Source organism: Symphalangus syndactylus, chromosome 18, assembly GCF_028878055.3.
Source record: "Symphalangus syndactylus isolate Jambi chromosome 18, NHGRI_mSymSyn1-v2.1_pri, whole genome shotgun sequence".
Lineage (NCBI taxonomy): Eukaryota > Metazoa > Chordata > Mammalia > Primates > Hylobatidae > Symphalangus > Symphalangus syndactylus.
Window position 1 is genome coordinate 28,402,403 of NC_072440.2, and position 12,747 is coordinate 28,415,149.

Here is a 12,747-nt window from a genome sequence, read left to right on the forward strand (position 1 = left end):
AAGACGAAGCAAAGCAAACCAGATCAAAGGCAAATAGACTGGGAGAGCCTCACTGAATAGAGTCTATAGATTTTCTCTATCTGATGACTTTTAAAAACCAATGCTTTCCCACCCATGCATGTACTTTTATAAGTCAACTGGATGATGTGGACTCGTTTCCTTATGTGAAAAATTTTAAATGCTGAGCTAGATGCCTTCCATAATCCTCCTTGCAGTATACTTTTAAGGTCTGAGAACAAGCCACCATTTATTTCCTTAACATTTGACTTTAAGTAGAATTATATGAAAACCGCTTCTTTATTGTGAGACAATGGATACTGAATGGTATTTTTATAATGTGCCAATTTTCTCAGGAAATCTCTTTCCTCCTGGACAATGTCGTGTCTCACAGGTATGATCACTGTGATAACAAGGAAGAGTAAAGGAAGCATTAGCTGGGAAAATTTTTCTATACTGTGAGGACATGGGTAGAAAACTTCAAGCAATTAACTGTAAAAGGGCATATAGAAAAATATCATTTGCATCTTAAATCAAAACAGTTATATAATTTTTAAAAAACCTGAGTACATACTATTTCATTAATCCCACTGAGTTTGCCTGAAGTAAGCTTTGGTCTGGAAGCAGGCCTCGGAGGTGGGACAATGGTGCCTACAGAAAGAGGAGTTGTGGGCCTGGCTGGTTGAGGGGAAAAAGAGAATTTGAAGAAAATCATTAGTATGTAGCAATCCTTACATAAAGACATTCTATTATAAAGAAACTGTTGGTAATCAAAGCTCATTTTTCAGGAGGCTCTTTTTTTAGATGTAATTATGGATGTTGAAATATTGGGAATCTACCAAATACGCTTTATTTTGAAGTGACCAGTAATATTCCTGAAAAAAAGTTAACCTTTCAATAACTGACACATATAAATTTTATTCCTGTTTCAATTATCTATACATATAAAAATTAAATCTGATACATTAGCTGATGAGAACAAATCAATTTAAGGCCAAAGGTCATTTGTTTATTGCCAATACATCTATTTTACAGATAGTAATTCGAGACCAAGCCTTTGAAGCTGTACCTCCAGAATAATATTGTAAACTCTAAATAAAATACTTACCTTAATTAAAATTGTTAAATTTGCCTTTTAAGTTGAACTACATTGTAACATTTTAGGGGGTAACATTATTTGAGATAATCAGATATTCTGTTAGTTTACTAAAAAAAAAAATTCCCCAAATCATTACAATTAACTTTGGTAAGTGTTCAAAATAATATCTTAACTTGTTCCTAAGTCCTATATAAATTTAGTATTGAGTTTTTCAATGCCATTTGCTAATTTTACAAATCAGAAATATTAGTATTCTTAATCTCATCACAATGTAGATTACTGGATAAATGTCATGTATACATCATCAAAAGTTACAAATGTATTAGCATAATCAAAGCAGGAGTAAAAAAAATGGCAGTAAATAGGTTTAAACCCTCTTTAAAATCATGTTTACTAATCATTAATAAATTAACTTAAATGATTTTCAAAGCCCTTTGGTTCACACTAAAATACAGGCTATAATTCAGAGACTGAAAAATATAATGGGTGGGAAGAAACATATTCAGCATGTTTTCAAAGTTTAGAGATGTATAAAATTAAAAATATATAAGTGGGCCTAAGTATACAAACGGGGAAATAAACTGCAAAGCTAAAGGCCTTTAATCATCAATGGAGGAATCAAGGAGGCATGAAAGGAAGGCGCACAGAGGTAGTAGGAAGAGATCTAAAGAAAAAGGTAGTCACATGGATTGAAAGTTGTACATGCATGGGACGTAGGGAATCACTTAGAAAGTATACCATATTAAGAGATAAAAGATGCAAACGCTGTTCAGGTTGCTTAAGGAAAACAAAAAAGCTGGTAAATCAAGCTTAGATTCTGAGGCCAGTCTTTTTCCAGTCAGTACCAGTTCTTTCATGCTGCACTCACACTTGAAGCTGTACACTGGAAGAAATGTGCACCAAAATCTGAAGTCCATAACACCTCCCTGTGTATTACATATCTACTTTAAAGATATGTTCATTATCAATGAAACTGGCACTAGCCTATGTTAAGTTATTTCAAACTTGTGAGAGAGTTTACACAGCAGAGGTATTTATTACTGATCAAGTGGTCTGTCCAAATGGCATTTAGATTGACTCAAACCAAGCCCGGTAGAAGTATTAAGTTCAGTTCAAAATTTGCTTTTCGAGAAAAGCTAGTAACAATACTTATTAACACCACTGTTTATAAATGAATCTATATTATATCTGCATAGGTCAATTAGGCACTGCTTCTAGAAGCTTCTGAAGGAGATAACTGCAATTGTTCACTTTCTTCAGTGTCCTGTGTTTTGTTTTTTGCTGATGGTGGGGTGGAGCTCACTGCTACAAATTTCTATTAGAAGCAGTGTTTCAAGAAATATGAATTGACCTGTGAAGTATAAAAAAACATAGGCGATAAGGGCTACTCTGTATCTGCCCTCAGACATTAACTAAAGTGAATAGACAAAGCATGCTTGTCATACCATTCTTTATCTGAACGAAAGTGGAAACTAATCTAGAATCTAGAAGCAATAATGATGATGTAGAAGAAATAGCAGCAGCACTGTTAGCTGCTTCTGTAGGTACATTTTCAAAACATGTAATATTAGGCAAAGGTCATTGTGATCCTCAGAGATGCAGCTGTTGGAAGAAATCCCATCCAAAGCATTAGGAAACCTAAAAGTATTTTCAGCTTTACAATGCAATCTCTGGAATGTCTTCTGAGCAGCACTGGAGCTATTAATTGTAACAAGTTCATCAGTAAGAAAATCCACTGACTTTGTAGCCATGAAGCAAAAGGAACTTTATCTGTGCTCTCTAGTGGTGCTGTTACAGCAGAAAAAAGTAGAGATTTGGGGGAAAAGTCTGGTGATGGACTTTCTAGACTCAGAATCTGACCGGGTTTCAAGTAAATTTTCAATTATCACACACCCAGGCAAATCAGTGAGAAAGGAAGTGAAGTTCCTACTGTGCTCTATAAGGTCAGATGAATAAGAAGAAAACAAAAACCTAGAAGCAACAGGAAAATTCTAGAATTAAACATAAATCCATATAACCAAATAGTTATCTTGTTTTAATTATTTGAAACTAGAAAATTTAATAACAACACACGGAAGAAGAGCGTAAGTTCAAACTACATTAACTGAAGAAAACAAGTATGTACATTAGAAACTTAAAATGCATATGAAAAACTGAAGGTCCAAAATTACATAAAGTCAGAGTTATTCCTGTTTTCCCAGAGGAGCAAAGGTAACTATTTATAGTCAGTATAAGATCTAAAAAGATTCGACAAGGTAGCAAAGCAATAATGCCATGTATGTGTGGTACTCAACAAAGTTCATCACTGTCCAGTGATAAAACTGCCCCAGGAAGTACATTGGACTACATCAGTGTTCGAGTTAATATTTAAAAACAGCCCAATATTTTTCAAAAAATAATTTTAAGCGTTCTTTTTTTTTTTTTTTTTTTTTTGCGAGCACAAGAGTTCAATTAATTCATAAGCAGAGAAAGTAGTCTACATTGGCACTTAACAAAGGGGAGGTAGGTGTAAGATATTTATGTTAAATTTTTAAAAATACACATATCGATGTTTATATATATTCATATCTGACATAAACATGAATGCTTATTTATAGTCTACATAGTCTAAGATGCAACTGAAACTACTTTTCAGCCAAGCCCTAATCAACATTTTAAAACATGTAACAACACTGGGATTCTTAACTATCAGTTATTAACTGATTGACTGAAATTATTTTTTAGCCTGTTTTAAGATGAGGTCAGTGATGAATTAAGATTCTGAAAGACACACAGGAGAGCATGGAATGATCTCACAACCTGGACCTTGCTAAAATGTTAAAATGGGTACCTGGGTAGAGGATGTTAAGATGGGAGATAAGCGCATTGCAAAGAATGGTAGGACAAAGTTTAAGACTTGTTGTAACTAGTGAGTACCAAGAAAACAATAAAAATAAGTGAAATAAAAATTTAAGATAAGATGCCTATTTCGTAACTTCACTTAGGGCCAGTTCTGTAAAACAGGAGAATCGCAATTACAATTAATTAGTTTGATCAATTATATTCTGTTCAAGTGAAGACTTAATAGTAACTACTATATAACAGGATAACTATCTCTTTTGAGCATCACTAACTTTTTTTTGAAAGGCAAAATTTAGAACATTACTTTTCATATTATATAGGAAGATTTAAAAATGCATACTGAAGTGAATTTTAAAACCAGCAAAAAGTTAATAAATATTTTATCACTTCCTAATGGTCAAACATCAATGACCACTAAATGAAAACGAACCATTTTTTACCTGAAGTGATGGTGATATGAGCCAAACACTCTTTAGACAGGTAGCAAAAGGAAGGAAGAGTACTTTTATAAAAAGAAAGAGACTGTACTAGAGAAACTATCAAGAAACAATGAGCAGAATTATGAAGAAATTTCTATATAAATAAAACCTCTGTGATACCAATTTGAAAAATTTTATTAAAGACTTTAATAATTCATAAGGGGATATTAACAAAATTCAAAAATACTGCTGAGAACTCCTCATTCTAAACACAAAACACCATTCTGATATTTTTACTAAACAAAAGAGAGATTTGGCAACAACATCAGATTTTCCTGTACAATTACTTTCCTTATATAATATATATAAGGTTAATTTTATAATACTAAATAGTAACAAATGCTCAGTGAGAAAGGCTATAAAGCCACTTCAGATTATGTTCAACTATCTATTGACTGTTTCTTGCTGTTTTACAAGTATTAAGTGCAGATTACCTTCCCTTCAAAAGGTCAAATAGCGTTTAGTGTTTAGGATTAAGGTTTCTTATAATCCACTTATAGTATCTTTTAAAAATATTTTGTCTCTAAACAGTCTAATTTTAAAAACCAATATTTAATTTTTAATAGTAAGATATTTCAACATGGCTTTTTTGTTGTTGCTGTTAATCTGCCAAAGTGTGATAGATAGAACAATGGTTTTAGAATAAGTAAGAGCCAGGTTTGAAACTTGTCTTCATCATTTACTAGCTATATAATCTTGGAGAAGTTACTTATTATCTCTGAGCTTTACTTTTTTCATCTATAAAACAGGGACAATAAAAACAACTTCATGCTGCTGTTACTGTGGTGAAATTAAATACAATGTGTGGCACATTCTAACAAAGTGACCTAGCATGAACTAGACAGATTTAAGTTCCTCCCGCATGATTCCAGCGCTTCCTTAACCCCAAATACTGGATGGCAATTCTGAAGTCCCAGAGAAGAGGGTAGAAGATCAAATAAAATTGATTTTATTTTCTTGTTTTGAACAAGCAGTGGTTTTATTAAACATACATTTTTGGTGCCTGCTTTTTGACTAATGAAAAGAGAAACTTCATATATTCTTGCCAAAACAACTAAAAAACATTTATCAACTTCTTTCGTAAACTGCTTGGGAAGTGTTAAAGCCTTTCTAGAAAGCAGTTTGGCAATAAGTATCATGGACATCATCTTGTAAGCCATAAATTTTAAATTGATAAATTATTACAAGCATATTATAAGACATATGCACAAAATATGTTATTTCTATGGATGTTCATAATACTAGAAAATTAGATGCAACTTAAAACTTCCATCAAGAAAGAACTGGTTACATTGATATATATTTTGTATTTGAATTATCTATAAACACTAAGAATTATTATTTGGATAATGATATGAAATGCCGAGAAATAACATGCCAATTTAAAAAAACACTTAGTATTTTACCAATTTTTATTGTTTAAATCATAGAGTATCTAAGAGAACAAAACCAGAATAAAATCACTTTTATTTGGCAATACAGAGGACAAATTTTTAGAAATTTTGATCATTAAGTACAATGCACAAAAAGTGAATGAGAAAAAGCAACTAAAGTATTCTTTATATTTAAAAAAATACATATATACATATATATATTTACCTGATGATGATGAAGTTAGTGAAGATGAGGAAGATGAATCAAGAGATGGTCCAAATAGAGGGTCCCAAGCAAGTAAATCACTGGTTCCTTTTCTACCATAATATTTTAAAAGCAAAAATTTTAACAAAAGAATATTTTATTAGTATAAAATTTCTAGTCACTTATTTTTATTTCATAGAAAGAATTCTAACAGCTCAATATACATAATTAAAAAGTTGGGGCCAGGCACCATGGCTCACACCTGTAATCCCAACACTTTTGGAGGCTCAGGCAGGAGGATCAGTTGAGACTAGGAGTTCAAGATCAAGCCTAGGCAACATAGCAAGACCCAATATCCACAAAAAAAATTTTTTTAATTAGCCTGGCATGGTGGTGCATGCCTGTAGTCCTAGCTATCCAGGAAGCTAAGGAAGATCACTTGACCCCAGGAGTTCTGTGCTGCAGTGAGCTAAGACTGCACCACTGTACTCCAGCCTGGATAACAGAGCGAGACCCTGTCCGTAAGAAAAATAATTTTTTTTATTTAAAAGTTGGATACTCTACCAGTAGTATATATGTAGAAATTAATTAACAGATTTAACAGCCAATATTTGTTAGAAGCGTAACCTAAGATAACATGTGAAGTTAGCAGAGGAGAATGGGGAAGATTAATTCCCATTCATCATGCCTTGTTAGATTCAACCACCTTGGGGGCTATCATAATGGGAATAATACTTTCAGCTTTACAAATAAAAAAGAGCAGCACACGTCTAAATGAACTGCCCAAAGACATACAGCTACTTGATTCTAAAACAGGCTCACATCTGCTGGTTCACACATAGCACCCAATCCTGAAAAGAAAATTTAAGTGGTATAAAATTGGGTTAAAATTTTATAAGGCCATACTTACTTTCAAAGATGAAGAAAAAGGGTAAAGTGATTTTTTTAAGCCCTTAAGTACAGAAAGGTGGCTTACATATTTTAATGTATCAAACTGCCACTATTTTAAAAAATTTTAGGAAATCTTACACACACACACAAAAAAACAGGCCCTCTATAATGAAAGTGCTGTAATTATGTAGGAGTACATATCTAGCATCTCAACATGCACCTACATGAAAGCACACTACACCTCGTATGATAAAGCCTAGCATTGCAACTGCATGATTCCTAAAAACAGTTTTAAAACACTCAACAACTTATCTTTAAAAATGATACATCCAACAAATACCACCACTGTGCTCAATTAGTACCTCAAAAGTATCAAATAATTGTAAACTACCTATTTAAGCCTACTTTTACTTGTATTTTACATTAAGTCTGGCCAGGCTTGATGGCTCACGCCTATAATCACAGTACTTTGAGAGGCTCAGGAGTCTGAGTCCAGGAGTTCGAGACCAGCCTGGGAAATATAGCAAGATCCAGTCTCTAAAAAAAAAAAAAAAAAAAAAAAAAATTTTTTTGAAAAAAATTAGCTGGGAGACAGGGGTGGGAGGATCGTTTGAGCCTGGGACGTTGAGGCTGCAGAAAGCCATGATCACGCCACTGCACTCCAGCCTGAGAGACAGAGTAAGACCCTGTCTCAAAACAGACAAGCAAAAAACCATTAACTCAAAGACAGTATGCTTACTGAGAGACACAGAAGTAAAAAGAGACCCATGCAACATTGGCTTAACATTTTTTTTTTTTTTTTAAGAAGAGCTGGCAACATGCCTTCTAGCCTCTCTCTCCCTTTCCAACTTGACACACTTCTCTGTTCTGAAGCTTATGAAGTATATTATTTTATAAGGTCACAGTCAAAACTGAAGGAAGAAATGAGAAAATTCCCATGAGAATAACCAGCTGAAATACAGACATGTATGAATTTAGGGTTTCATCATTTATTTAGAAGTAGTGAGGCTACCAAGGCCAACTGTGGTTAAATGGATTTTTTTTTTATTGTAAAAGGACATATTACCAAGTGAGAAATAATTTTAAACTTCTAAAAACTCCAACATGGCATTTGACAGCTCAGAAAACAGGATGATTAACAAAACTTTACTGGAATTAAAACTATAGAGCTAATAAAACTCTAGAAAAAAGGACAAAAGGATACTTAAAATGTATGTGTGTGGAAGAAGGGATGAGAAGGTGGAGCACAGAAGATTTTCAGGGCAGCAAAAATACTCTGTATGATACTATAATGATGAATACATATCCTTACACATTTGTCCAATACCAAGAATGAACTCTAATGTAAACTGCGAACTTTAGGTGATTATGATGTGTCAATGCAGGTTCACTGATTGTAACAAATGCACCACTCTGGTGAGAGAATTTGACTGTGAGAGAGACTGGGCATATGAAGGGGCAGGGAGCATAAAGGGAAATCTCTGTGCTTTCCATTCAATTTTGCCATAAATCAAACACTGCTCTAAAAAATAAAGTCTATTTTTTAACAAAATTAAACATGGAAACTTACTCATTGGATGGAGCAGATGGCTTTGATTTTAACTCCTCATCTAATTAAAAAATTAAAATGTTATGAAAACTTCATAATCTGAGAAATAAAATATTTTAATGAAAAAGAGAAACTCTATACAGATATCTCAACACTATAACAATTAAAAATTTTGGAATTGATAATGTAAATACAAACAATAATGAAGAAAAAGTAAATAAGATTTTAACAAGTTTTCTATTGTGTACATTAAAATAACTGAAACTACTAAATCCTGGTTTCTTCTAATATCTTTAGTAAGAAATGACTTGAGTCAATTAAACTATGATATTCATTAAAATTGCTGTTTAGAAAAGAAACTATGGGTTGCAACTTTAAAAATTAGAAAAATGTTTAAATACATAAATTCTACTTAAGAATTTTAACTGATGAATCATGAATGCATTTTTCAAGTTCTAAGAATATTATTAGTGATTATTATATTGACAAAAAGTAGTTATTAACTCTTGAGGATGTCATATTTTGAAAAATTAAGAATCTTATAGCAACCTGGAGCAAGTCTCTTTATAAGATAGTTTGTTTTGCTACCTTTTGCATTTGTAATGTGCCTCATTTCACAAGCAAGTGGTAAACGGGAATAGCATCATTAATGCAAAACTCACGTTGGTGCATAAGCAATTTTTGCTGCACCTTCGTGTTTTCTTTGCATCACCAAGCAATACCTGATGAATGCAAAGTACATCAATATGAGTAACTTCCACAAACTATGGAGGAGTATCACAGTACATGATACCCATTCACTCTACATTCTTCACTTGGCTCAGTTTGGTTGGTTGTTTTGCCTCAGTGTTTATTGCGCTATTCTTCAATATTTCTGCATTTTGCTCTCATCTCCACAACTCAGCACCCTCCATTTATCCTCATTTTCCTCACACTCCCTATCATTAAGCTACAATCAACATTTCTTTAAAGATAAAATCCTTACTTTTATTTTGGTATTTATTATTCATTTACTAGGTCTTTTAAACTGTGTTAGAATTTTTAATAAGACTGATGTTAAAGTTTTTGTTAAGTCTTCTGTTAACAAAATTACATAGCTTTTGAGTGGGCTGCTTCAACTATTTTTCCCACAACCCTTGTTATTTTTAATGCATGATTCCGCAAAAGGTATTAGCACCTTAGAAAAGTTTTTAGTATAATTAAGTTTTTAGTATAATTAAATTATAATAGAATTTGTAATTGTGACACAACTTAAAAATAGGTAAAGCTCAATATTACTCATCTTATAAATGCTTTCTGGTTAATAAGACAGAGAATGCCAGTGAAACCGTTTAACATTCTGAATCAGAAGCTACTTTTTGGCTTTGGTGATTTCTGAAAAATATTGTAGCCATGTATTGAAGTTTAAAGCATGTCTTTCAGCTCTACAGGAAATAATACAGATATGCTGTTTTCTATTTAAAATAATTATCCTTCTAGCCATTCAGTAGGGCTCATGATGAGAAAAGATCATTTATTTCTACAGCTACATAAGGGTAAAAGATTAACAAATTGCCTTATAAATTTTAATAGACAAAATAAGCAATTCAAATGTCAAACTTACTAGACAAATTCCGATTCACCTGTACCTAAAACAGAGATGCAAAATAGGTACCATAAAACAAATTAATTTGATAATGAAATATTTGGTAAAACGTTAATACTAGGAACCTAATTTTATGTTGTTTTTAGTATATCTGCTCAATGGTAAAGTATTTACATAAAAAATATAGAGAAAAAACTGTCAGTAGTTTTTGTTTTACAGCAAAAAATAATACATGTAGTTTTAACACCTAATGTTTTTAAAATATTAAAGCAACAACATCTATAGCAAAACACCAAAACTTGCTAATCTAAAAATTTAATACAAATATTTTGAAAGCCAATCTTCCAAAATTACAATGATTTTAAAAGTCAATGGGCAAAAATATAAAACCTTGTACTTACTGGACTGTGTCTCTAGTAGTACATGGAAGAAAAAGAAAATTAGGTTAGAATTCTGAATACTGTATTTTTGTGATGTAATAATTTATCATTCCCTATTCAATCATATCTAAACTATATACACCTTAAAACACATACACTGTCAGATGGGAAAAAGTTAAGCAAATGAGGCAGCAAAATATATTCAGATATAATCTTTTCTTATCCAATATTAACTATAAAATTGTTCTGATTATTATTTTCATAGTATGAAATTAATACATGTTCATTGTTTTAAAAACAAACTGAAAAGAGAAGAGTACAAAAGAGAAAATTTAAAACTATTCACAATCTCACTACCCATATATTCCTCTAGGCTTTTGTTTTATATATTTAACATACATATTTTATATTAGTTATGCTCTTACATAACACACACTTTTAATGGTTTACAACCTCATACTTTGTATATATTCACCACCTTTTTTTTTTTTTTGAGACGAAGTCTCACTCTGTCACCCAGGCTGGAGTGCAGTGGTGCGATCTCGGCTCACTGCAACCTCCGCCTCATGGTTTTCAAGCAATTCTCCTGCCTCAGCCTCCCAAGTAGCTGGGACCACAGGCGCATGCCACCACGCCCGGCTAATTTTTTGTATTTTTTTTAGTAGAGACAGGGTTTCACTGTGTTAGCCAGGATGGTCTCCATCTCCTGACCTTGTGATCCACCCGCCTCGGCCTCCCAAAGTGCTGGGATTACAGGCGTGAGCCACCGTGCCCGGCCCTATATTCACCATCTTTTAAGCAACTCTGTACTTCAACATTAATTTTAACGTTAAAAAGTAATGGTACAATAAAACCTCATTTCAGAAACATTTTTGGTAGAAAGAAAATAGTTCTGAAACTAAATTCTGAAGTACATGACTGGGAGAAAACCACCTTTTTTTCCAAACAAATACATGTAACTACATAAAATATGTAATTAGACAACAATATGAAATGGTGAGAACCTTTATTCTTCATTATCCAGAAGAACAGATTTAATGTCAATCATGATGATCACATATAGATATACTTAACTGTCATCCTAAGAAATGCTTTTTTCACATAGTGTAACATTTTTAAGTTTAAAATTGACATCAATGAGGAAAAAATTTACTGGGATAATGTTTTATTTCTCCCTCAAATCCTATTAAATACGGTATTTTAGAATTGAGGAATTAACTATTAGCACTAAGAACTCTTATCTGTGCCTTTCCTTGTATGAAAAGTATGGGAAAATAAATGTTACAGTGGCAGACTAAAAAAAAATGCAAACATATAATTTAATCTTTAAATTCGTTTTTATAAAATTCTCTCTTACATAAGGCTCACAAAACATAGAAGAAACACTTCAAAATTAGATAAGGCAAAAATTAATGCTGCCAATTCAAAGAATTCTGCCAGAGACACACAGCACTGCTTACGAAATACAACAAATGGCAGAAATAGTGAATTTTTGACATTTTCACTTTCTACTTTCAAAAGCAAAATTAAGCCAAATTCACAAGTTTATTTTCCTGTATAAAAATTATAAACTAAGCATTTCCTCAGTCGACATGCTTAACAATTGCTAAGTAATGTCTGACCAGACACAGGCAGGTAAGAAAAATAAAGACTTTTATATAAAGAGTACAAACGTGTTTGTACTTACAGATATTGCTGGGGAGAGTGTTATATTCCCTATAGATACTTTTAATTCATCCAAAGAAGCCATTGTGTGGTGTGAGTTATTTGGATGAATAGGCTTAATTTCTATCCGATACTTCTTTGGTTCTTCATCTTCAGAGTCAGAATCACTAGATGAGTAGAAATGGTTCTCTTTGGTATGTGAGTTTCAGTTAAAGAATTGTTTTTAAATTACCTTAGACATACAACCAGTTTTTCACACATTTATTTTAAAAAAGGAATGAAACCTTTAAGAGTAAAACAGACTTTGGGCTGGGTGCGATGGCTCATGCTTGTAATCCCAGCACTTTGGGAGCCTGAGGCAGGTGGATCACAAGTTCAGGAGATCAAGACCATCCTGGCTAACATGGTGAAACCTCATCTCTACTAAAAATACAAAAAATTAGCTCAGCATGGTGGCACACACCTGTAGTCCCAGATAATCGGGAGGCTGAGGCATGAGAATCACTTTCACCCAGGAGTAGGAGGTTGCAGTGAGCCGAGATCGCGCCACTGCATTCCAGCCTGCGCAACAGAGTGAGACTTCATCTCAAAAAAAAACAAAGAATAAAACAGACTTTAACAGAAATAAGACTACTAACTTTTATTAATAAAAATATGTCAAGGCTGGTCGTGTTGGCTCACAC

At 32.7% G+C, this 12,747-nt stretch overlaps 1 protein-coding gene across 3 annotated transcripts in view; it reads right to left on the reverse strand.

The window, feature by feature from the left end:
* The window catches only part of FCHO2 (FCH and mu domain containing endocytic adaptor 2), a 130,795-nt gene that overhangs the window by 27,057 nt on the left and 90,991 nt on the right, over positions 1-12,747 (reverse strand). For 2 of the 3 annotated variants that reach the window (XM_055254472.2, XM_063623171.1), the window contains 6 exons: positions 12,087-12,259; positions 10,421-10,432; positions 10,038-10,062; positions 8,456-8,495; positions 6,016-6,107; positions 572-675 (listed from right to left, as the gene is read on the reverse strand). In XM_055254472.2, the coding sequence (XP_055110447.1) occupies positions 572-675; positions 6,016-6,107; positions 8,456-8,495; positions 10,038-10,062; positions 10,421-10,432; positions 12,087-12,259 (446 nt within the window). Of the gene's footprint in view, positions 1-571; positions 676-6,015; positions 6,108-8,455; positions 8,496-10,037; positions 10,063-10,420; positions 10,433-12,086; positions 12,263-12,747 lie in introns of all 3 variants that reach the window. The other variant, XM_055254473.2, reaches the window with a different exon arrangement.